Genomic DNA, 24321 nt, shown 5'->3' with positions numbered 1-24321 from the left:
AAGCTGTACAGTCAATAACTGCAGTGCGACGTGACTTCATGCATGTTTTGTTTCCCTCCGCATTACACCATCAGGATCTCGGGGAATTTCGTGTCTTGGCGATGTCATGCCCTTTTCCTTCCGAACAAACAAACACCTCACCACAAACCCCCCCCTCCTCACCCTCTTCCCACTGCCACCTCCAGATATTATAATAATCCCCTCACCCCCTTCGATCCAGTAAAACCAACCCGAATATATTCAACCCGACACCAGCACCAAGAAACCAGTCAACCATCACGCGGGACAAATCGTGTCACTAGCGCCCTCCCAACCGCGCGCTAAAGTGGGCCCTCTTACCACACCCAAACGAACATCTCTCCTCACCCGCACCTCACAGCTTCACCACCACCAGCTTCCACAACCACCAATTGGCAACCACCACTGCCATCACCACACTACACCTACACACACACACACGCGGACGACCTCCTCGTCCACACACACACACAGTGACAATGCAACCGCTTCTCCGCAGCGCGCACCGCTGCACGCTGAAGCCTCTCCGCACGGCCGTCACCGGCAACACACGCGCTCTGTCAGCGACGACTCGCACTCGCGCCGCCGCAGAGGGAGAGAGCCACTATGATCCGCCTACGGGATGGCTGTGGGGCGTTAAGCCGGGGGAGAAGTATGAGAAGGAGGGGTGGGAGGGGGTGATGTTTTGGGGGTTTGGGGGGGGGTTGGTGGCGTTGACGGTGGGGTATGCTTTTAAGCCTGATACGTCGTGAGTACCCCTTTTTCTTTTACACGGTGGATTGTTGGGGAGGAGAGGACAGAGGGCTAATCGGAGAATAGGATACAGACTTGGGCGCTTGAGGAGGCGAGGAGACGGTTGGAGGTTGAGGGGATCTTGAAGGAGCCTGAGTCGAAGGAGTAGAGCTTGCGAGCTATCGAATTGAGCCCGAAAACCCTGCACGATTGGGTGGAGAAGAAAACATGATGGGGAGGGATGGTTGATGGAGAGAGAAACGTTGTATATACGGAATTTTTGCTGGATTTCTTCGGGGGCGAGTAAGCAGTCGATGAATAGGGCTTGATTAGACCGATGGTGGCGGTTTGAGATTGGAGGAAAGGCATATTTACACATAGAGTGCTGTGGTGAGCTGGCATTGGGGAGAGAATTTTATTTGAGTTTTGTTTTTTATGATGTGTTCAAGGATGGGAGAGTGAGATGTGGATGTCGTGGGGTTGATGTGACTCCGACAATGGCAGACTCGGTGACCAATTACTTCTTGAGGGTGTTATATGTGAAGATATGATCCTGTCTTGCTGTCAACTTACATTAACTAGCTATAGATCTTATGTCGTGGAGGTATGTCCAGACTATACACACAATCCGAAACATCACCTCTGGATGAGAGCTCCCTCCTTGCTCTCACCTCCCACGTCCTACAACTCGATCACCGAAGCCTGTCCGAACTGTCTAGACTTCGATGCCAAGTATCTCTCGAGATATCTTTGATTAGAAGACGCGGTTTCGGGAGGGGTTCTTACCAAGAGTGGCTAGGGGTGTGGGAAGGGGCTACTATATAAGTTAACGCTCATTTGATTTCTCAGGGCCAGACCGAGAATTTCCCATCCAGACATGGGAATTGTCCTTGGGATGGGATCGCTCTGGCCACCGCTTCTGGGGGACCTGGGTGTTGCTGGCGTGTTGGCAGGTAAATGATGGTTGGGTGGCTGTGAGAGGTGGGACAAAACTGTGGCGGCGAGAAGTTGCGGTGACAAGAAGTTGATGGCGATGAGAAGCTGCGTCGGCAAGAAGCGGCGGGAGACAGGAATTACAGATGGCTTCGCCTGTAGTTATAAGTTTCTGGGTTGTACGATCGCCTCATATCTAATAGCTTCAACGAGTAAATGAACCCGGCGTATTTGCTTCTTTTCTACCTCCTGCACAACTAGCCCGAAGGTATCAGTGTTTCGTCGTCGATACAGAAAAGCGCCTCGATATGACACAGCACAGCCCACCACGGAATATCCTCGCCTTAGTCGGTTCCTTTCAGATCTTATGGGAGGCACAACTCTTCCTTTGACGTCGTGGGATCTACATCAACTGGCTATAGATCTTGTCAACTAGACCCCTCCGAGATATCCCAACATTAATGACATGGAGACGGCGGTAAAGGCACAGTTCACATTTTCCCTCAAAATATTTCCCGGAATATCTTTGGTTCAGCCGACGGGGTTTGGGGGCGGCCGGGAGGGGAGGGGTCATGACAAGGAATCAGGGGTGTAGGAGGGGGCGACTATAAATAAACGGGGTCTTCAGAAACAGACTGTGCTATCTGTCTTGCTATATTTGTGTCTGGAAAGCCTGGTATTGCTGGCTGTGGGTGCGTAAACGAGGGTTGGTCGTTGTGAGAGGTGGCACAAAACTGCGGTGACAAGAAGTTCATGGCAACAAGAAGCTTCGGCGGCAACAAGCTGCGTCAACGAGAAGCTGCGAGATGGTGGCTCGATGTTGGCTCGATATTGCTAACTGCCCTAGAAGGATTGCAAGTGGCCGTTCTTCCAACATCTTCAGAGATGTCCTGTCGACACAGTTGCCAATCTTTATCATGATATCGTCAATTGAATCGTGTTTCACCATGCCGCTGCTGCCTGTGCTTTCTGATATTCAGTGAGTTCACTTAAAGCTACACGAAACATTGACATTAAAGGGGCAGAATCTGTTAAACTGCCTGCCAACACTCCTTCGATATTGTTATGACTCAACTTATAGTCGGCCCTTCTATCCTTCTGAGCTTTTCTTAAATCCTTCACAGCATACCTTTAAATCTGTGGCTAAGGATGTAAATAGACTGTTATAAATATAGTTCAAAGGGGTAAAGCTCGTAATAGATATCAACACCTTAAATCCAATTATTACGCCCTATCCAGCTTTAAATATATCCAAAAACATACCACAACGCCTCAACAGATCCAACCCCCCCTACCGCCTTCCCAAATCAATCTTCCTAACCTCCACCATTCCCCCCTCCCCCCCCTTCGGCACCCCCCCAAAAAACGGCTTAACCGCCACATCCACCACCCCCTCCCACAACCCCTCCACCACATCCGCATGCGCCTCCCCCGTCTGCCCAAAATCCGGAAACGCATTAACCTCCAACAACCACACTTCCCCCTTCTTATCAACCACAAAATCCACTCCAAAGACCTCAAACGCATTCGGCAGCGCCTGAAAATGCGTCCCCATCGTCCTCGCAGCCCCCTCAAACAACTCCCCCGTCACCTCGCAGATCTGCGCGAAGACATCTTCCTGCCATGTAACAGGCAACCCGGGCTGACTAGCACCAAGCTCCCAGAACGCGGCTACGGACCCGTCGCGCGATCCGTCTTGGAGACAGGTGTTGGTCAGGTGTGCACGCAGGTCGGGCTGGGCGGCGGGGGCGGTATAGGGGGTTCCGGCGAAGAGAGCGAGCATGGGGCGGTAGACGTAGACTGTCAGTGCGCCAACGGCGAGGACGTAAGTGCGGATATGGAATTTATGGGGGTTGTCTTGGAGGAGGAGAGGGGGGTGAATGTACGGCTGCGTGATGAAGTGGCGGAGTTGGGAGGTCATGATGTAATCCCCCCCATCATGCATATTCGCGTCCTCATCATCCTCCTCCTCGTCATCGGAGTCGGGACGCTCAGCTTCCCACTCGTCGAAGATGCCTTGGAGGGTCTCTTCTGAGTCGAAGAGGCGGATTCCTTGGCCGCGATCGGACATGCCGGGTTTGAGGATCCACCATTCCCGCTCGCTCTCTTTTTTGTCGGCGTTACGCGCGAACATCTCGTGGAGTTCGAAGCATTCGACGAGCGCGTCGTCGAGGAACTCGGCGTAGTCGACTTCGAAGTGCACGGTGGGGGTGATGTGTTTTGCGAGCGCGGTGGAGGGGTTCTTGGTGCCCCAGGCGTGCGCGGTGGCGGAGAGGTAGTGTTTCCGGATTAGGGCTTTGCGGATGATGTAGGCGTTTGCGAGGGTGGTGGTGGGTTGGGAGAGGAGGGTGTCGAAGGGGAGTTCTTCGTATTGCTGGATGTGGAGGGTGGGAGACGTGGAGTTGGTAGGGATGGAGTCTGGCGTAATGAGGGTGTATGAGTCTTTTGGTAGGAGTTTCGAGAGAGCCGCAAGAATGAGGGGTTGCACGTAGGTGTCGCCGTAGTCGATGAGGGCGTTGAAATGCTTGATGCCCGCTGCAGGGGCGGCGAGGGAGAGATCTTGCATGCTCTGTGGTAGTGAGACTGGGTCTGGATTTTCGGATGTTCTGAGCGGAGAAAAACAGAAGTCAATGTAAAGCGCGCGAGGGAGAAAGCAATTGCAAAGGGAATCAAAATCTGCTTATATTGGTCTAACACGAGGTCTAATGCTCTATGCCTTTTCCCATTTCAGCCCGCTAAGTAATGCCATCGTACTCACAACGTAATCTCGCCTTGTTGCTTGCCCGTCGCGTGCATGAAGTTTGCTTTCAGTGGTGTCACGCTGTGATTTTGTCAGATATAGAATTCAAAGGTCGGGGAATGGGTTAAGACTTACCTCGTGAATCCCTCCTTGACTACCCACCCGTCATTTCCAGGTGGCGCATCCTCCACACTCTTGTAGACGTCCGTAAACCTCGGTGACCATTTGAAGTTCCTATGCTGATGCGGTATCGGCGCCTTCGCATCACCATCCTTCTGCTCGGCCTCTCCTTCCCTAATCCTGTGCTCCTCCTCACCCGCATCCTCGGTATCTTCAACAGCCTCAAAGCAGCTACCCGGCCCCCAGTAATTCTGCAGCATCTCCGTCCAGAAGATCTTCTTGTTCTCCACATCCGGCACAAGCGGCACATTCACCGTATACACATCGGTATTCGCATCCCAGTTTGCCACGAGGTGCTCCACGATCTTAACGCTCAACCTCGACGCACCCGCAATAATCTTCGGGTCGTGCTCCCTTGTCAGGAACGCATAACTCAGCGCAATCGCCTTCCGCTTACAAACCGCCGCCTCAAGCGCTCCTCCCAGCGTCCCCGAGCTCAACGCAAAGCACGCTGTAGTATTACGTCCGTAGTTCGGCCCGCTGAGAACGAGGTCCACTGGCCCGCGCTCCTGGAAGAAGTAGTACAGACCGATCTGGACGCAACTCGCGGGTGTGCCATCGACGAGGACCCAGTCGTCGCCTGCGGGCGAGGGGCGCTTCGAAGTCACGCCGTCGTCTTCGTGGAGGGTGCCGGGGCGGAAATACGTCGGCTTCACGGTCTGGCCGATGATGTGCGCTTTGCCGATCCAGCTGCGCTGTTCGCGGGGGAGGATGACGGAGACGACATGGCCGGCTTCGACGAGGTTGTTGACGAGGGAGTGGACGTAGGGGGAGCTTTGGTTGCTGGGGGGTCCGTCGTCGTTGACTACCTGGCGGGGTTATCAGCGACCCCTCACTCGGTAATGGATGAGAAGAATTGGAAGGGGGGGAAACCTACTAGGATATGCATATTTGCGGATTCTGGGTTCCTTGAGGATAAGCTATTTGGTCCGGCAAAATAGAGAAGCTTTCGAGTATATTTTGTGTTGCAAATTTTGTACGGATGGTTGAGTTCCTGAGTCGCTCTATCACGGCATCCAGGGACCAGTGGCGGGTATAGACTAGCGAAAGACCCTTGTCGGAACCTTTTTCTCAAAACTGCTTGGCGCCAACAATCACGTGGGAGATGCCATCATTCAACTGGCGTCTCAAAAGCCGCTGGGAAAGAAACCAAGCCATAGCTTCCGGTAAGGGCAAAATATCTTGCTTTTCCTCATTGGAATAGGGCTTGGATTACTGACATCGCAGCGCTGACATTGGGCAGTTGTTGCGGTAGCCAAGCACCAAGCAGCCCAGCAGTACCCAGACCAAGGATGCCGACCAGACTGACATATCACAGCATGTGACGACCCGGTTCATATCCTGCGTGAACTATGCTGGAATATCATGACCGTACGAGATGAATGTGAATTTGAGGTCGATTTCGAATCTTTTGTATGTTCCAACCTCGATCTTAGTAGTAAGAAACACACGTACGACAATATCAGGAGGGTAATTTTAGTGGCGGGTATCATCACTAAGGGATATTCAAGGACCACTCATATATGAATTCGCTCTTTTATTGGCGCAGTCATTCTAGTCTACATTATCCATCAACCAGTAACCATCATCTGGCTTCTTTCCCCCCAGTCCATGCTACATTGAACCCCTATTGACTCGTCCTACTTCATATTCTCACCCCCATGTATTCCCACCCCATGTGCCCTGCCTAATGCATCCCAGACCAGAAAAGATTTCGTTGCGCCATTGTGTGTAAAGCCATGAGTGTCGTGCCGTGATGTATCAGGTTGGTATTAGTTGAAAAAGAGAGTCGCGGTCAATGCATCGTCGTTATACAAACAGGAAAAAAAGGACATCATGTCCAAGCGCCAGTGATGACTGCGCGATAAAAGAAGAGCCGGCTCGGAAATGCGGCCAAGGCTTGAACCTGGATACAAAAAAAGCTGCCTTATTGCATGCAGATAGATCCAGGCCTTGCAAAGAAAGATTTAGCCACGGACACGCTTGTGATTTCCGGTGTCGAAAGCGGACACGGCGTCACTGCCCCTCTTTTGGCCCTTGGGTTTGGTGCGCTGCCAGCTCTCAAATGGAGATGCAGATCCCAAGCTGGAAAAGCTTGCCCCGGCCATGTCATCGTCTGAGGACAACTTCTTGGAGCGAGTCGTTCGAGCCACGGTGCTTGGCGGCGAGACAGGTGCAAATCTTGGAGCACGTGGAGTTGCGACCTTCTCTGTGTGAAGGGATGGAGTAGTGACTTCGTTGTCCTCCTCGATGTCGGTGTCGGCTTCCTCATCAGCTTCGCTGTACTGGCTGTTCCTCTCATCGAGTTGCTTTTGGGTGGGGAACAGAAGACGAGGCTTCATGGAAGATCGAGTAAGAGGACCACGAAGTCTGGAGGGAACGGTAACATCAATCTCATCCTCAACTTCATCGGCAGCAGAAGGACGCGATCCTGTCTCATCCAGGTCGCTGAATCTGCGGAAGATTTTCTTGCCACGGCTAAAGGTGTGTTAGTGGGACTTCAGTGAATTTTAGATCGATCTACTCACAATACATATACGAGGCCATCTTTGCGCTCTTCGTCTTGAGCCTCTTCCTCAGCGCCGTTGGACTCGCGTGGTGGGTTTCTTCTGCGCTTGCTTCCACGTTTCGATAGGTCATCAGCTCTGACCACTTCCGGTCCATAGAAAGGGTTGCCCAGGCTCTCGTCAACCTCTGGAAGGCGTTCCTTGGAATCCGTAAAGATGGCAATCGATTCATCCTCATCTTCGCCATATCCGTCAAGGGAAAACCCTTTGTACTTCTTGCCGCGCCTCTTGGGAGATGGCATCGCTTGCTCAACAGTTTCGTGGCGGACTGGGAAGAGGTTTCTGGCGATCGATGTGATCGTTGAGGTTTTGGTTTCTGCGCGCTTCTGCGGCGTCTTTGCTGGAGTTGGAAGCATCCCGTTCCTTGTGCCGATGGAGGAGTAGAAGCCCTGGGGAGAACTGGCACCTCTTGTTGTTTGGGAGGAAACTTGGTCTTCGCCCAGAAGTGTGGGTTTGTTTGCTCGCTTGCGTGAAATGGTGGAGGGAGGTGTAATGTTGGAAGACCCAGAAGCGGTGCGCTTAGATGATGACTGAGGAGAGGAGTTTGCGGAACGAAGGTTGTGGTTGGAAGCTGGAGGCGGTGTCTGTGCCGAGCTCTCACGTTGCGATGCGACGCGAGTTGACTTCCTTCGCGCGTAAGGTTGGTAGTCGTCTTCTAATCCGAGTCGCGGTGTTGGAGGAATCCTAACCCGCGAAGTGGGAGGAGGAGTTGTAGCCGCCGCGCCTGCCATGTTGACAAACAAAGGCTTCGTTTGTGGTTTGTAGGTTTGTTCGCGTTCGCCTTCTGGCAATTCTGTGGCCAGCACGGAGACTGAGTAAATAGCCAATCTGTCCAGCAGAAACAAAGCAGCTGTATATATAAGAGGGTTGCAATTGATTTCTTAGTTGTAGGAGTTGTGGTTGGGGGTTTGTTGTGGTCGCAAAGTTGAAGCCTCAAACAGAGTTACAGAGAATTGAGCTTTGGTCGTGTGTTGTTTTGGTTGGTAGTAGTGTGTCGCTAATTACGCAGAACCCAATAATTGAGCTGGCGCAATAGGATATCAGAAGAATAGATTCAATAACTTCCAATAATAGTCGAACAATAAAGAGTCCTTAGCATTGTTTATGTATTATGGTGGATTTGCGCAAAAGTTATGTGGTGATGTTGTGTATAAATGGGGGGGATGGGGGTTTGGGGATGTGGTTGTCCCAACTACACACAATGAGGAGGCTGGGACATTGAAATTCCCCACTAAGCGACCAAATAGAGGAGGCTGAACAAGGCCCGTGCGTACACCTAAAGTACGCCCCCCCTCTCCACCACAGCGGTACACAACGGTCAACAGGGCTGAAGACGGGTCCAGTTCCCCAATCCCCACGACGCGTCAAACAGATCAGATTCCATAAATACACGCGTCAAAGTTGTATACAAGTACCATCATTACCCCTCCAACCCACATCAATCGACGAAAAAACACAATGGCACCTCCCGCCCCCGAGAAGCTCGACATCTCCGACACAGAGGAAGACCTCTTCGCGTCGCCCTCACGCTCCCCCCGCGCCTCCTCCTACTCCAAACCCGCCGCCGCGGCAGCAGCTACAACAGAAGCCCCCCGCGAATCCCGCTACGACGCCGAAGCCGCACGCACAGCGACCTTGCAGCGCGAGCTCGCCTCGTTACAAGACACAAATGCCGCGATCGAGGGTGTGATCGCGTCGCTCGAGAGTGCGCGGGGGAGCATGGGCACCGTGTCCACGACCGTGACATCTGCGTCGACGCTGCTGAATACATGGACGCGCATGCTGGGACAGACGGAACATAATCAACGGCTGCTGCTGGATCCGAATTGGAAGGGCGCGAGTCAGGATCTGGTGGATGCGGAGAATGAGGTTGTGATGAGGGCGCAGGCGGCGGAGAGGAGGGCGGCGGAGGAGGCGAGACGGAGGGAGGAGGCCAGGGCGAAGGCGGAGGAGGAGGAGAGGGTTAGGTTGGCGGGGGGGACGACGAGGGGGAGAGTTACGAGGGGGAGGGGGAGGGGGTTGAGAGGGAGTGTGACGGGGTCGTCGGTGGGGGGTCAGAGGCCGGCGTCCGGGCTTGGGAGGACGGCGTCGCAAAGGGGGTCGGGTATTGGGAGGGGAGGTGTTGCGAGTACGAGAGGCAGGGCTCGTGGTGTGAGGTGAATGGCGTACGAGGAGATGTTACAAACGCAATTCTATCGACAGTGGTACCGCTGCTGTTGTGTGTACGTTCAGAACGTACAGAGTCGATCCAAGGACGACGCGATCTGCCTTGGTGATGAGGCCCAGTCACCAACAACGGGGCTAGAGGAAGGGCATTTGGAACCTAGGCTACTGGCTGAATGGTTTCTGTGGTTGAAATTTCAAGGCTTTGGCTACTGCTAGACTATCTGGAGGCAGAAAGCCGGTTGGCCATAGAGTAGGAAGTCCGACTGAACCCAGAACTACATGACAATCACAATATACAAGTCAATACATATACCATGGACTTCACACTGTGTATCATTAGCATCATGTGACCTGAAGCGATCGGTTTGCGAATTTAACGAATTGAAGCCCATTCTCCAAGCAAGGTGCGACTGTGGTCTTGCTTAATAGTCGTTCCTTCCCTATAGTAGGCTTCAACGTTCTAAGGAAGCTGCGATTGAGGTTTTGCTTGGTAATGGTTCCTTCCGTATATTAAAATATAAGACCTGGGGAAGCTGCGACTGAGTTTGCTTGATAATCATTCCTTCCGTATATAAGACTCGGAAGTTCTGAGGAAGCTGCGATTGAGTCTGCTTGACAATCGTTCCTTCCATATATAAAGATATAATTTTTAGGGAAGCTGCGACTGGGTTTGCTTGGTAATCGTTCCTTCCATATATGAAGCTTTAAAGTCCTGAGGAAGCTGCGATTGAGTCTATTTGGTAATCGTTCTTTCCCTATATAAGGCCTAAAAGTCTCAAGGAAGCCGCGACTGAGTTTGCTTGGTAGTCGTTCTTGCTATATATAACATCATATAAAGTCTGAAAGTTTCAAGGAAGCTACGGCTGAGTCTTTGCTTGGTAATCGTTCTTGCCATATATAAGACTTGAGAGTGCTGGGAAGCTGCGTCTGGATCTGCTTGATAATCGTTCATTCCATATTTAAGGCTTCAAATTCCTAAGGAAGCTGCGACTGAGCCGTTGCTTGATAAACGTTCCTGCCATATATAGAGCTGAAAATTAAAGACATGTCAATCAAATAAGTGGCACAGTATGGTCTCATGTTAGAGTATAGATTCGAATATGACTATTCTACTAAAGCCCTAACAGGCATCTCAAGTCCAATCCCCTTCACATATATCTTCATCCCATCCACTCCTCCCTCCTTATACTGACTTTCACCCCCGACCTTTGCGGGAACGAGACAACAACCTAGTACCCAAACTCGCTGCCTTCTTAACATCGTAAACATAAAAGCCAAATCCAATCCTTCAAATCGCCCGCTCGCTAGCTCGCTCACTATCAAATGATACCCAGTTTCAACACAAATAATAAACTTTAATCCCCATTTCGTCTCCTAGCACTCATTCTTGAGGCTCCTCGACAGCTTCGGCAACGGGCTGGACAGTCTCAGTTTCTGATAGTACAGGTTCCGACTCGGCTGGTTCGACCTCAGCTGGCTCAGTCTCAACTGCTTCGACCTCGACGACAGGCTCGATGGACTCCACAGCTTCCACTGAGGCAGCTGAGGAAGGCTCGGCTTCTTCAACTGCCTCGACAGCCTCAGCTTCGATAGCAGGCTCAGAGTCCACTGCGTCCTCCAAAGCTTCTGTAGAAGTAGAAGCTTCCTCAGTTGCCTCTACCTGAGGGGTAGGGCCGGATTCTTCAGTTTCTTCAGCAATTGAAGAGGCCAAAGGCTCCTCCTGTACCGGTTCTGCCACTTCAACGACCGCTTCTTCCTCGATTTCCGGCACCGCGTCGACAGCTTGTTGTTCTGGAACAGCTGCTGGGGCAGGGACCTCAGGCTCCGCTTCTTCAACCTCAATGTATGCCGCCTCCTGCACAGGGACCTGAACGGGGACCTGAACGGGAACCTGAACAGGAACCTGCCTCTTCTCCTCCACAACTTCAGCCCGAGCCACGACTTGCACCGGAGCCTGCTCTAGGGCGTGTATTTCCTGTTGTTCCACCTTTGCAACCATCTGCACGACCGGCTGCACAACATTAGCAGCCATGCGAGCCGCCGCCTCCTGCTCAAACCTCTGCATTGCCAGCTCCTGCATCTGAAAGCTGTTTACCGGTGGTGCTCCTCCAGGCCTAACGGCAAGCAGCAGGACGACTAGACTGAGAAGGAAAATCATGACGTTCTTCTTGTCTTGCACGAGCACTTTGGCGGCAGCCACAAGGAGAGTGACGAAGGATTCGTCCTGCTGATGTCGAGCAGTTGGGCGTCTGCTTGAAGGACTTTCGTGCTGAGGATGGGGATCGTGCTGCGGGTGAGGATCATGTTGTTGAGGGTGGGGACCTTGCTCTGGTGCTTGAGATGGTTGTTCACCATATATTTCTCTCAATCGCATCGCGTCCCTTTCACTCCTCGCAATGTCGGCAAAGTCGGCATGGCTTTCCTCCTCTGGAGCTTCAATCTTAACAGAAGGCACCGGCTCCTCCATAATACTGTGGTGAACCTCTTCAAAATGTCCCTCGTCAGAGGCTTGATGCGCCATGACCGTTTCTGTCAACTCATTGATCTCCTTCGCGGCAGCGGCCTCAACCCACGGCGTAATCTCCACATCCACCCTCTCCATTTCCCTCCAACACGCTGCCCAGGCACCAGCTCCCATAAGCCCATTCGACGCAAACAGCTTGACCTTGAAGCTCTTCTTCTGCCTCCCTGGCATTGAATCGAACTTCCCGAAACGGACATCGCGGCAGCAGATGTCGCACCACAGAGACTTGGTGGACACTTCCGAGTCCAGATCCTCGGAATCAGAAGAGTCAGACGAGGACAGCTCGCTGTCAGAGAAGGATGTGGAGGGCCCGACGTAGTGTCCGCAAGCGAGGATCTTGGCACGGGGACGCATGGGAAGCTCCAGTGCAGCGCAGAGTCTCTCTTCGAGAGTCTCATATGAATCTTGAGGGTGGGGAAGTAGGACGCCCCGTTCAAACACGGTATCGCCAAGTTTGTCTTGGAGCAGCTTCCAGCTCTCTCGCACAGCTAGAAGGTCTTTCGATAGCACGTCTGGTGGCGCTGTGTCCATTATCTGGGCATGCTGCCAGTGTAATGGGAGGACAGTGACGTGTAAGAGAACTAAGGGATGCTCTTCCTTTGCTTTAAATTTGGTGGGAGTCCTGTGCTTCGTGAGCGAAGACTGGAGTCTGTTTGGCGTGGATATGCGCGAGCTATTCACCCTCTTGCGTGACGTCGGTGAGCCGGAAAAGACTGAGGGTGTCGGGCTGGACATTTGCATTGCCCGTACTGAGCTTGGGGTCCTGAAAGGAGGGCGGTTGAGGACTTTGCTGGGCGTGTGAGGCGAAGTTACGGAGGAGAAAGATAGCGGCTCCGGTAGCATAGAGTAGGCGTTTGAGGCCATGCTGGGAATTCGAGATATTGTTTCAGGTATGTTGTTCATTTCATTGTCCAACTCCTTCTCCTGTTCATCATGCTGCACGAATCTGTTCTCCGCTTGTGCGGCTTTGTTGTCGGACTTTGTAAGCTGGTACCGCCTCTCTTCATCTGTGTTTTGTTCGTCACTTGAATTGAGACTCCCGCCGGAGCTTCTCCTGCCGTGGCTGAAGACGTCGTCTTCATGGTGTGAGCTACCAGAGCCATCGTAGGGGTCGCCATGAATGTCTTCATTGTATGAATTTTCCTGGTCGCCCTCATAGCTCATCTCGGTTCCCTCTCCGTAGCTCATCTCCGCCTCCTCTCCATATGTTAAATTCGATCCTTCAGTATAGCAGTTATCCGATCCATCGACGCCACTGTAGCTCAGGTCGCTTATGACAGAACCAGCATGTTTGTCATATGCATCTTGCTCGATGCTCGTAATAATTGCTCGTGCAGCGGCATGGATGAGTGCTTCTGTATGCTCGTCCTGTTCGGTCTTCTCGTGGACTTCGTCGTGGTGGATAACTGTTTGGTCGGAGACATTCCTCTTTGGAGATGCGTGCAGGTCTGTCGAATCGGTGAGACAGGAGCCGTCGACATGGATTCCAAAGTCGTCGTCGGAAGGTGTAGGCTTTGCCATTGCTGATGGTTACAGCAAAATTGCTGGTGGAACAACCGTTGGAATGTGAGTCTCTGAGGGTGTAGCAACCCCACTTGCAGATGGCAAATACAATATGGAGTTCGCGAGAAAGATTTCAGGATATTGCAATCATATATAATCGTGTATTCGTGTCAAAGGGAGGAAAAATTGTGATCAGAGATTCAATAAATGTGGCCTCCATGTCAACGAAGATTGCATCCGGGGATGGGGGACATTTGTTGACATGCCGACAGGATGGCACAGCAACCAAAATTGTCCGTGCACCCCATTGGACTGTCACCACGTTCTGGTTATCAAACAGGGTTCTCGATAGGTCCGTGCGTTATTCCAGTCCAAGGGTCCAGAACCTGCATTTCCAAAAAATGCCTATGAGCCTCTGAACAGAGATATCTCATTTTTAAGATCGGAATTTGTGAATAGTAGACATTTGGATGGGAATATATCATGCAGTTATTCACGCACCTTCTATGACTACAAATAAGGGGCATTAATTGCCTTATCTAATCCTGTGCCTGGTGTCCTACGAGTGCTTTTCTAGCAATACGTCATTTGCCATACTTGGTTGCGGTCTAGAAGTCCCTTCCACCAGGGGAATAGTAATTTTGAGATAAATCAAGGCAGGAGAGGCCCTATAAGCATTCAGAACAGATCACGTTCTTCCCAGGGGTTTTTTGCTATATTTATCTACAGTTTTTTTCCTATTTCTGTTTCTGTCCTCCTTGAAAATCATTCCTGGCATCTAACCTACCCGTCACCTCGCCACCACTCAGTTTCTGAGCCTCACATATTCACGGTATGCAAATTCCCCTGCTGTTCTTGTATAGTAGAGACAGCTGCAATTACACCTCACAATAGCTAACAAACAACCCATACAGATGGGAGGAGACAATGGCGAACAGGCGCCCACACCTGAGAACATGACCATGATGCAAGCCTTCGAGTGGTACGTCCCCGATGACCAGAAGCACTGGAAGCGCATCGAGTCCCAGTTGCCCCAGCTTAAGGCTTTTGGCATCGACAACTTCTGGATCCCTCCCGGATGCAAGGCGTCCTCTCCGAGTGGAAATGGCTACGACATCTACGACCTGTATGACCTAGGCGAATTCGACCAGAAGGGAGGCAAAAGCACAAAGTGGGGCACAAAAGAAGAGCTACTATCCCTGACGGCTAAGGCCAAGGAGGTAGGCGCTGGCATTTATTGGGATGCGGTGCTCAACCATAAGGCAGCTGCCGATCATAAGGAGATGTGCCGTGCAGAGGAGGTCGATAACGAGGACCGCACCCAAAAAGTCTCAGAGCCCTATGAAATCGACGCTTGGGTTGGGTTTGATTTTCTTGGCCGTGGCGAAAAGTACAGCGCCCAGAAGTATCATTGGTATCACTTTAGCGGAATTGATTATGACGCGAAGACCAAGAAGACGGCCATTTATAAGATTCTCGGCGACGACACCAAGGATTGGGCGGAGAGCGTCGATGATGAGAGGGGAAACTATGACTACCTAATGTTCGCTGACCTCGACTACGACCACCCGGAAGTGAGAGAAGACGTGATAAACTGGGGTAAGTGGTTGAGCAAGGAAGTCGATATCTCCGGTATTCGCTTCGACGCTGTGAAGCACTTCAGTGAAGACTTTCTACGAGAGTTTATTATAAAGATGGACGAGGTTAGAGGAGATGGTTGGTTTTTTGTGGGGGAGTTCTGGAAGGACAGCTTGGATGATATGAGTGAATATCTTCTGCGAATGGGGACGAAATTCTCGCTGTTTGATGCGCCCCTCGTACACAATTTCTCGGAGATGAGCAAGACTCCAGAAGCCGACTTGAGAAAAGTGTTCGACGGATCATTGGTGCAAAAAGAGCCAATCAACGCTGTGGTAAGTACTCCAATCATCACGAACTATGACAAAACAAACAGCTACTTACTCGAGTAGACGCTTGTGATGAATCACGACACCCAACCTTATCAAGCCTTAGAAGCCGCCATCGAGCCATTCTTTAAGCCCCTTGCGTACTCCCTCATCTTGCTTCGATACGACGGGTACCCTTGCGTCTTCTGGGGCGATCTCTACGGCATGGACCCGGCCGGGGACAAGCAAACATTTCCGCCGTCCTGCGGGGGGGCTCTATCGGCCCTCACGTTGGCCCGCAAGCTGTATGCCTACGGGTTGCAACAGGACTACTTCGACTTCCCAACATGCATAGGATGGGTACGATATGGTACATGGGATAGGCGGTTCGGCTGCGCGACGGTCCTCAGCAATGCGGGGCCCGGTGAGAAGCGGATGCATGTTGGAGAAATGCATGCAGGCGAAGTCTGGACCGATGTGCTTGGATGGTCAGACAGAGAAGTGGTCATTGAGGATGACGGCTGTGGCAACTTTGTTTGCCCGGGTACCAGTGTTAGCGTCTGGGTTAACAAAGACGCCGAAGGACGAGACAGGTTCCGCGAGTTTGACGCGAATATCTATGAAAACTGAAGGAATCAAGGCACGACAAGAGAGGTATTCGGTACTGTACTTGTGCAATACTGGACTGCACACAGTGATGAGGCTTCCCAAGGACAGGGGTGTGATGTTGGTCCCGGTTGTGCAAATTCATTTAATAGGCCCATAGTTGAGGAAAGAGCGCTATTTTCAATCATCGAGCTTACCCTCCCTCGCACATCTCTCCTTAGTCTCCGCCAGAGATGCAGGGTTCGTGGCTTGATATCTGAGACAAACAATTCCCCCAACTGTGATCATCCACTACTGTCCACTATCACAGTCAAGCAGCGGCTAGAGTACTAGCTAGTCACCCGTCAAAGTCACTGTCAATCATCGAAGGACGCCACGGTGATCAGATCCAAAGGAACACAGGCAGTTTTGTTCGGCAGTTAAAACATCATGACCATGGCAAACAAACGTCGTCTGGCCCACTAGGAGAGAGTCCATTCTGGGACGTGGCTGCATCCCTCATATAATGATCCTGGAGGGAATAGCACGATATGCGCTGCACTATTTAAAGGGCCGTGAATTTGGTTGGAGGAGGCACAGATGGATGGGATCTCCGGGGCGATGAAGGTACAGATAGAACTGTACAGTACTTCCCTTCGGACCTCTCTGAGTTTCCGAAGCCTCACCTTGTTGTTGTTGTGTTGATGTGGTAGGAGTCGTGGCGCTAAGTTGAGAAAGTTTTAGTGGACGGAATGTTTTGAAGACGTGGCTCTCGAGACAATGTATTTAAGCTCGTCTCCGTAGTCCCCTAGCGCTTATGGGGGAGGGGACTTGTCGTGTCCACTGATCCCCACTTGGAGCTCAGTGTTAGTTCCCCCCGCTCCGCTCCCGTCTGTCCGCCCGCCCACTACCAAAGTAACGCTACCACACTGTGGCTTTCTAATCTACCAATCTACCCAATCTACCCCAAATCTACCATGCACTGCGCCAACACAGCTCCAGACTGCTGCTGACTTTACACTTGCTCTTGCTTGCGACAAGCGATCTTATCCCAGCCTTTCCAGGCTTCCCTTCCACCTTCCAACCACCCTCAGATTCGACACGGACAGCCGCCGGATCTGTCGTGTCAGCATAACATGACCATAGAAACGTGCAACTGGAGATGAGATGCGACTCTGCCCCGCTCACGCTCAGCCCTGCAAGTTTATCCAGCTCTCTCCCTGGCTCCTCATGAAGAATGAGCTTGTGGTCCGCTGGCAGAGGCGCCGGTAAGATGTCGACCGTGGTGCTCCCAACTCCGAAGCAGATTCGATTCGTGAACAACGAGGGTCGCCCACCGGCGAAGAGGAGGAGGGTCGATGCCGCGTATGTTGCCTTCACTTGGTCTTCTTCATTCGCCTTCTTACATCGTACAACCCTCGACGTCTTTCGTGCTTTGGAAAGGAACTGTGCTAATGTATATGTTACACGTAGATGCCAGACGTGTCGCAAGCGAAAGATACGATGCGACGGAAAGCGCCCAGAATGCTCGACGTGCAAAGAAAACCGGCACGCATGCTTGGGATATGAAGCTCCATTGAACCCGGGTGGAGGAAAGAACCCGGATAGCAAAAAATTCGCTGTCGACGATGCCGACGACGACGAAGAGGACATCATACACGAAGACATCAAGCCGAAGCTTCCTTCCCCCACGGCCCGGCGAGTTGATACGAAGCTTCATAGAGTCCTCTCCGAAGAACATCGGATTTCCGAGGAATCAGTTGGCTATGGCGGCCAGTCACCAGGTGCCGCTGGTGACAATACAGCATACACTGACGATGGCCAAAGCTCCCAGACCCTGAATCGCCGAGTCCCATATTTCCGTTGGTTCGGCCCAACGGCCATCGTGCGGGGATTTAAACAGATGGTAGTGTCTGTTGGTCATCCTGGCCGTAAAATAGGTCCTACGTCGCTGTCGTCTGGTTAGTACCTTGCCCATTACCAACCTCGTATATACTAATCATAATAGCTTCGCCACTATCAAACTCTTATAGCCCTGGAGGAGACCAAAAATTCCCAAATCCACGTCGCTCCTCAATGTCTATTGGAGAGCCACGGAACGATCTTGGGCTGCCATTATATGACATTAGCAATTCAGAGCCAGTTCCATCATTGATAAAGCACCTCGTCAAGATCTTTTTTGTACATCTCGGATGCAACTTTCCATTTCTACGCAAAGATAAGGTGCTACGAATGATGGATGATAAGCACTTAGCGCCAATACTCGTTGATGCGATATGCTCTCTATCTGCACGGTTCTCGGAAGACTCACAGCTAGTTGGCTCTTTTGGCCCAAAACGCCTCAAGTCAGAATATGGCCAAGCATTTGCGCAGCGTGCTAAAGCCGTCGTCACAGACACCTTCTTATGCCCCACAGTGGAAGCTTTGCAAGCGTGTCTACTGCTCGCGTACGAGGCTTTTGGCGACAACAAGGATAGCGCCTTGTGGATGTACACTGGATGTGCAATACGTATGGCATCTGACCTTGGACTAGAAAAATTAGATGGGATCCGCATCCAAGGCAGCCGACTGCCTAATTATTCTCCAATCCACAATGACTTCAACCAGCGCCAGTCTGATGGTCACCCAGACGCAGATATCGAGCAAAAGGCATCCGAGCAGGAACGCATTGACACTCTTTGGGCCATTTTCACACTTGACAGGTTCATCTCATCTGGACTAGGAAGACCAGCGACGATGCGGAGAGAAGACTTTGAGTTAGGGCTACCTGTCATCACGATGCTGCCGAAGAGCGATTGGCCCGCACCTCTGCCAGCTCTGATCCAGATTATACACCTCTACGGTAGAGTATCGGATCTTTTGAATGGCATCAAAGGAACGGAGGACATGACAGAAGGGAGATTGCAAGGCCTCGAAGACATATCAATGGAGGTGACGGCATGGCAAGAATCACTGGGCAAAAAACTCGCGTTCAATTTGGGAAATTTTTCACATTATGACAAGGCCGGCGAAGGAACCAACTTTATCCTACTTCACTTCTGGTACCATACACTCATCATGGTTGTGTACTGCCCTCAGCTATGGAGTAGCGCAATCGCCCAGCTACTACCCAATGACAATCGCAAGTTAAGTATGTCATCGGCGAAGACAATAGCAGACATACTAGCATTCGCAAATACGAACGAGTCAAAGTGCTTCGTCGGTAACCCCTTTACGAGTCAGCCCATGTACTTTGCCGCTTCTGCATTCCTCATGGAAACGAACATCCAAAAGGCGTCATCTCCTGCTTCTAGAGAAGGAACCCCACATAGGGATACGAAAGCTTCCAGCAAAGCACCTGTAAATGTTAATATAAAATGCGAACCTTCGCACCACAATACGAAACAGACCAAAGCGAAGCCTCAGTCTAACCCCAGCCAGGATTACCAATGCTGTTATAAAGCCCTTCAGCAACTGGAAACATACTGGGCGGGAACAAAATACATATTGACTGCCCTTGACCAGAAAGCCATAGGCATTGCAGACCCAGAGGCCTTCACGTCAGAGGAAATGGAAAGCACGAAAGTTCGCCCAGGTCCCGTACAGGATTGGAAACGAACTCTTCCGCCTCCGTTTGCACAACCGTCTCCTAGTATGAAATCCGTGGCTCCGAGTATGTCCCCAAAGACCGAAAGGTCTGCGTCGCCAACGGTGGATGGTGGGACAAATCAGCCTATCTGGTGGGCATTGACAGGAACGACGAACTCTCCCAACTCGAACGTAACTTTGATGTTTCCGCAAGCACCTGGCGACATTGCATCACCAGCTCCGCCGCCCGCAACAGGACAGACCCATCATAAGTTTTATGATCCTATTCGCCCAAGCGTCCCAGAATCCACGAGACCAACTAATATAGCCGCTACGTATCCGCCCTACAATATTGGTTATTCTCCACCACAGCAGCAGCAGCATATACCAATGCAGCAAAACATGGCACCACCATCACAAAAGTATAACATGATCGACGATAGTCACAGAGACGCTGCAATGCTCATTGAGCTAAAGCAGTCGCCTAATCCCTATGGAAGAAGCATGGCTCCCAACCCCTACGACACGATGAACAGCCAGGCTTCTACAGGGCCCTCGCAGCACTTGGCGCATGGGCTGTACGACGGCCCTGTGCGGTACGATTATGGGGCGCCCTTTGGCGCCATCACCGAAATGCCCTACCAGGGCTGGGGCGTAACTGGCTACTATGGTCTGGGCATGGAGGGACTGGGGGCGGGCGATATGACCTTCACGACGCGGGATGTGGATTTGAGCAATATCGATACCGATTTGTCGCAGATTCTGGAACATGTGCAGTACCTACCGAACACCGACTTCAATGCAGGCGGCGATGTAGGGCACTATAGGGGTAACGGAGAGTAGGGGGGGATAATGGGGAGTAATGGGAGTAATGGGGGGTAATGAGGAGTAATGGATAGGCGGGAGGCGCTCGAGGGAGAAAGGGGACGGGTTGGTCTGTGTAATCTGGGGGATGACCGCCAATGCGTTTGTGTTTGGGGGAGATGGGTGGACATTTGAGTACGATTATGACTGATATGAAACACACGGCTTCGCCGCAATATGTTTTTTATTTTCACTTCACATGTAGATACCCTTTTTTCATGTCGTACTCTCTCAATATTTAAACACTTTCTATGAAGAATATCATGATTTTGCTTAATGTGTCTCTCTCCAAAATGAGAGCGGCCGCCCTCCTCAATGTGGCACTAAACCTAAAATGGATCTCCGGACCCCGCGAACAAGGAAGGAACGACGACGTATGTCTTGACTAACTCTATTCCTTACCAAAACACAGCCTGATCTGGTCACTTTACCCTCGCAGATACAGCAATATATATAAGAGCAATAACAAGTTTATAGTTTGACTCGTCAATAAATTTCTGCACCGAAACCCCGTCTCTCTCTCTCGTCTCTCTACCCGAAAACCAAGGACTTCATTGCTGGCTCTCCACGACTGGAGCAGCCGCGACTACGTAGATCGCGAGCATGCATCTCGATGCTCAAGTTGTGCTCAAAACAAGCCTTGCCACGTCCCTAATCCAAGACCCCATCGTAAGTAACCTCAAGTCTGTGCTCAACGCGTCATATGGCACCTCAATACCCCACACATGCTTTAGCTTCCAGCTACGCGCTCTCCTTCTGTCATGGCACCCACGGCTCCTGATAACACTAAATGCCGTGGCTGCAACCTTCCTATGTTAAGCAAGATCTCCGCAGTTTTATGCGCGCCCGCTGCTTCGGAACAAGAAGTGGCATGTGGCATGTGGGGTAGCTCCTTGAGTGGCATGCAACGTACCCTCAAGGCGCATCTTGAGATCGGCGCGTTTAAGTGGAGAATGGAGCTTCCAACTCAATGCTGGATAACCTTGCTGATATGCTGATCTTCTGTGAAATCTCGTGTTATACTCCGTTTTTCCCTCTTTTGATGCCCGGGGTTGAATGCATGACAATGGTCGAGCTACTGCATCGTTCCAGTCAAGAGCGCCGACGTGGACGTGGTGGGTCTAGTTTTCTATGTAAGAGATGGGCTACGCTACTGTTGGCGCGTGTTGGAGTCAGCACTCACCTCAGTAGCAATCCAGACACGCAGTATATAGAACATCATGCTTTTACCCGCAACACTGGGTTTCTTGGCAGACGTGCCTACTGCTCTAGCAACTGTGCAAGCTGAACGAGCCATAAGTTCGGACAATATGCAACAATGCTTGTAACTTTTACCGTGAGGGCGAGTGCTAATAGTGTTCAGGGCAAACTCCCAACGTTAGGATGGAACTCCTGGAACGCCTTTGGGTGTAATATCGATGCGACGAAGGTCATGACTGCAGCGAACGAGGTTGTTAATCTCGGTCTAAAAGACGCCGGTTATGAATATATTAACAGTAATTCTCATATTCTTGCTTCAGGAAAGTTCTAACACCTCATAGTCGACGATTGCTGGTCGATCAAAGACGGCCGCGACGAAACTACTCACCGGATTCGTCCCGACCTCACCAAGTTTCCTGATGGTATCAGTGGCATCGCAGACAAGATCCATGCCCTCGGTCTCAAAATAGGAATCTACTCCTCGGCGGGCACCAATACATGCGAGGGCTACCCTGCCTCCATCGGCTACGAGGAAGTGGATGCAGCCACTTTTGCCGAATGGGGCATCGACTACCTCAAATATGACAACTGTTTCTATCCATCTAACTGGACAGACACATATGCCAGCTGTATCCCTGATGGAAGTTCTCCCCTCCTAACCAACGGGACCTGCCCCGTTACCAGCCGTACTGCCCCCGAGGGCTATGACTGGAGCACTTCCAACACCACCCAGCGCTACCGCATCATGGGCGACGCTTTGAAAGCGCAGAACCGAACAATTCTCTACAGTCTGTGTGAGTGGGGTCGGGCAAGTGTGCAAAACTGGGGTTCATCAATTGCTCCAACATGGCGCATGAGCGCCGACATCACGCCCCAATGGTCGCGCATCACGCAGCTGCTCAATATGAACTCGTTCCTGATGAACTACAACGATCACTGGAGCCACAGCGACCCTGACATGCTCGAGGTCGGCAACGGCGTCTTGACGGATGAGGAGAATCGCAGTCACTTTGCACTGTGGGCGGCGATGAAGAGTCCGCTTGTTATCGGGACTGCGCTGGACAAGTTGAGTGCGGCGAATGTGGCGGTCTTGAAGAATAAATATCTTCTTGCCTTCAATCAGGATGACATCTACGGAAAACCTGCGATGCCATATAAATGGGGCGTCAATGTGGACTGGACGTTCAACGCTACGAACCCGGCGGAGTACTGGAGTGGCGTGGGCAGCAATGGGGTGTTGGTACTTGCATTTAATTCTCTGGCCGCGACGGCGATGAGGGAGATCAAGTGGAGTGAGGTGCCGCAGCTTGACGGAACCTCGTATCAGGTTGAGGATATCTGGTCGGGGGCGAAGCTGGGATGTGTCAAGGAGGGCATCTCCAAGGACGTCGTGAGCCACGACACTATCGGATATTTGGTGGGTGAGAAGTGCTAACCCCCCCCTGAGAGGTAGTCCCGGTCCGTTTTGGTTGTATATGCCGTGAGATGGGGGTAAGTGGACAACTTGTGTGAGAGGATAATGGCTAAATAGGTGCTAAGAGAGGAGGGTAGGAGGACTGTTGCTATGAGAGATGGGTAGTCGGACAATTGCTATGAGTAGGGGGATAATCAAACATAGCTATGAGAGGAGTGCAGCTAGATATTCACTGACTTAGGTGTTCCTTTACAAAATACAAACTGCAAAATACAAACCATACCCCCTTTAAACGTCTCTCTCCTACGACAGAATATAGGGATGAATAACTAGCTATGAGGGGGAGGACGACAAAAAGGCAAAAACCTACAACAGTAGGTATTCGCTGGTGGTCACCCACCCAACTACTAATCCACCGATCTCAAGCTTGAAGTGGATTAATACTTAGGACGGTGCCATTTGGACTAGCAGGTGAGCGTTGCTGCCCTCAAGTTTTTGATGCCTCACGATAATCTGGTTGTCCCCCTTAACTACCTAATGGCGGCTACGTCGACACGCACGGAGTGGGTCTTGTATTAAGACGCGATAAACGTGATGCACCGCGACTTTAGATGGCCATAGATAATCTAGTACCTAGGTTAGCGAAGGTGAGTAAGGTGAGGGTGAGCGAGGGTGAGCAAGGGTAAGCGAGGGCGAGCTTGAAAATGGTATAAAAGGCACGCTCCTACTATGTCTAGATTTTGCAATCTACTATCTATAACACTCTTCATTCACTTTTAAGGACTTACCTAGTACTATAGGATGGAAAACCCTCTCTAAAGAAGCATGTAATACCCTAGTATAGTTATAAGGCTACTTTAAGTAGACAACATCTAAATAATAGAATACACTAAGTTAAATTAAATAACGTTCTCTCTCTAGTACTACTAAAGTTAAGCACATAGACATAGGGGAGGTATTCTAATAGTATATAAGACTTAACATTATAAATAGTACTACTAATAGACATAGTAGGTTTCTTACTATAAAGGGTATATAAATAGACTTATTACTATAACATAATAGCACTTTATATAAAAACTTTATTAAATACTATACTTAAATACTATACTATACTTTATTATAATATACTTCTAATAGTGTGCTTGTTTTATTGCTAACGCACCTGCGCTGTATGCTACATTTATAAAATTATTACAGAGAGATGGGAGATTAGGCACAGACCAATTGCCGATGTCTCTTGCAGTTCTTTCTAGGTAGCTTGCTTCACTTGCTCATCGGCAGTTCTTTGTATAGGGCATATGATATAGGGGAAAGAATAGGACTCTAAGGGTCTTTTACGTGTGCTCTGAGAAGCGGTGGCCCGAAATGCCAAAGCCGCTAGCCTATCAAACATGGTAACCGAGATTTGAAGAGAAACTGATGCATGCGAAGAATATGCC

The 24321-nt window shown here is 51.0% G+C and overlaps 8 protein-coding genes across 8 annotated transcripts; 5 read left to right on the top strand and 3 right to left on the bottom strand.

Annotated features, from left to right (window-relative positions):
* The first annotated feature begins 10 nt into the window (after positions 1-10).
* VE01_00394 (uncharacterized protein) lies at positions 11-1180 on the top strand. Its single transcript, XM_018269926.2, has 2 exons — positions 11-766; positions 838-1180. Exons 1-2 carry the CDS (start codon positions 498-500, stop codon positions 917-919), a joined length of 351 nt encoding a protein of 116 aa, XP_018135522.1. The 5' UTR covers positions 11-497; the 3' UTR covers positions 920-1180.
* Positions 1181-2974: 1794 nt separating this feature from the next.
* On the bottom strand, positions 2975-6130 carry VE01_00393 (uncharacterized protein; the record flags this gene model as incomplete). The annotated part of the gene is made up of 4 exons (XM_059463268.1): positions 5481-6130; positions 4559-5412; positions 4442-4504; positions 2975-4289 (listed from the first exon to the last, which is right to left on the bottom strand). The coding sequence occupies exons 1-4, from the start codon at positions 5490-5492 to the stop codon at positions 2975-2977; spliced, it is 2244 nt and encodes a 747-aa protein (XP_059320152.1). The 5' UTR covers positions 5493-6130.
* Positions 6131-8329, bottom strand: VE01_00392 (uncharacterized protein). The gene is made up of 2 exons (XM_018269924.2): positions 7132-8329; positions 6131-7081 (listed from the first exon to the last, which is right to left on the bottom strand). The coding sequence occupies exons 1-2, from the start codon at positions 7899-7901 to the stop codon at positions 6571-6573; spliced, it is 1281 nt and encodes a 426-aa protein (XP_018135528.1). The 5' UTR covers positions 7902-8329; the 3' UTR covers positions 6131-6570.
* A 53-nt stretch (positions 8330-8382) lies between these two features.
* Positions 8383-9865, top strand: VE01_00391 (uncharacterized protein). The gene has a single exon (XM_018269923.2). The coding sequence runs from the start codon at positions 8629-8631 to the stop codon at positions 9328-9330; it is 702 nt and encodes a 233-aa protein (XP_018135525.1). The 5' UTR covers positions 8383-8628; the 3' UTR covers positions 9331-9865.
* Positions 9866-10410: 545 nt separating this feature from the next.
* Positions 10411-13655, bottom strand: VE01_00390 (uncharacterized protein). Its single transcript, XM_018269922.2, has one exon. It carries the CDS (start codon positions 13379-13381, stop codon positions 10718-10720), a length of 2664 nt encoding a protein of 887 aa, XP_018135526.1. The 5' UTR covers positions 13382-13655; the 3' UTR covers positions 10411-10717.
* Positions 13656-14277: 622 nt separating this feature from the next.
* Positions 14278-15879, top strand: VE01_00389 (uncharacterized protein; the record flags this gene model as incomplete). The annotated part of the gene is made up of 2 exons (XM_018269921.1): positions 14278-15276; positions 15334-15879. The coding sequence occupies 2 exons, from the start codon at positions 14278-14280 to the stop codon at positions 15877-15879; spliced, it is 1545 nt and encodes a 514-aa protein (XP_018135214.1).
* Positions 15880-17107: 1228 nt separating this feature from the next.
* On the top strand, positions 17108-20244 carry VE01_00388 (uncharacterized protein; the record flags this gene model as incomplete). Its single annotated transcript, XM_018269920.1, has 2 exons — positions 17108-17795; positions 17843-20244. 2 exons carry the CDS (start codon positions 17108-17110, stop codon positions 20242-20244), a joined length of 3090 nt encoding a protein of 1029 aa, XP_018135213.1.
* Positions 20245-20667: 423 nt separating this feature from the next.
* On the top strand, positions 20668-23101 carry VE01_00387 (uncharacterized protein). Its single transcript, XM_059463267.1, has 3 exons — positions 20668-20934; positions 21629-21761; positions 21807-23101. Exons 1-3 carry the CDS (start codon positions 20869-20871, stop codon positions 22898-22900), a joined length of 1293 nt encoding a protein of 430 aa, XP_059320127.1. The 5' UTR covers positions 20668-20868; the 3' UTR covers positions 22901-23101.
* Positions 23102-24321: the final 1220 nt, after the last annotated feature.

This window comes from Pseudogymnoascus verrucosus (genome assembly GCF_001662655.1).
Source record: "Pseudogymnoascus verrucosus strain UAMH 10579 unplaced genomic scaffold scaffold_1, whole genome shotgun sequence".
Classification (NCBI taxonomy): Eukaryota; Fungi; Ascomycota; class Leotiomycetes; order Thelebolales; family Thelebolaceae; genus Pseudogymnoascus; species Pseudogymnoascus verrucosus.
The sequence above is the reverse complement of the archived record's forward strand: the minus strand, read 5'-3'. Positions and strand labels throughout refer to the sequence as shown.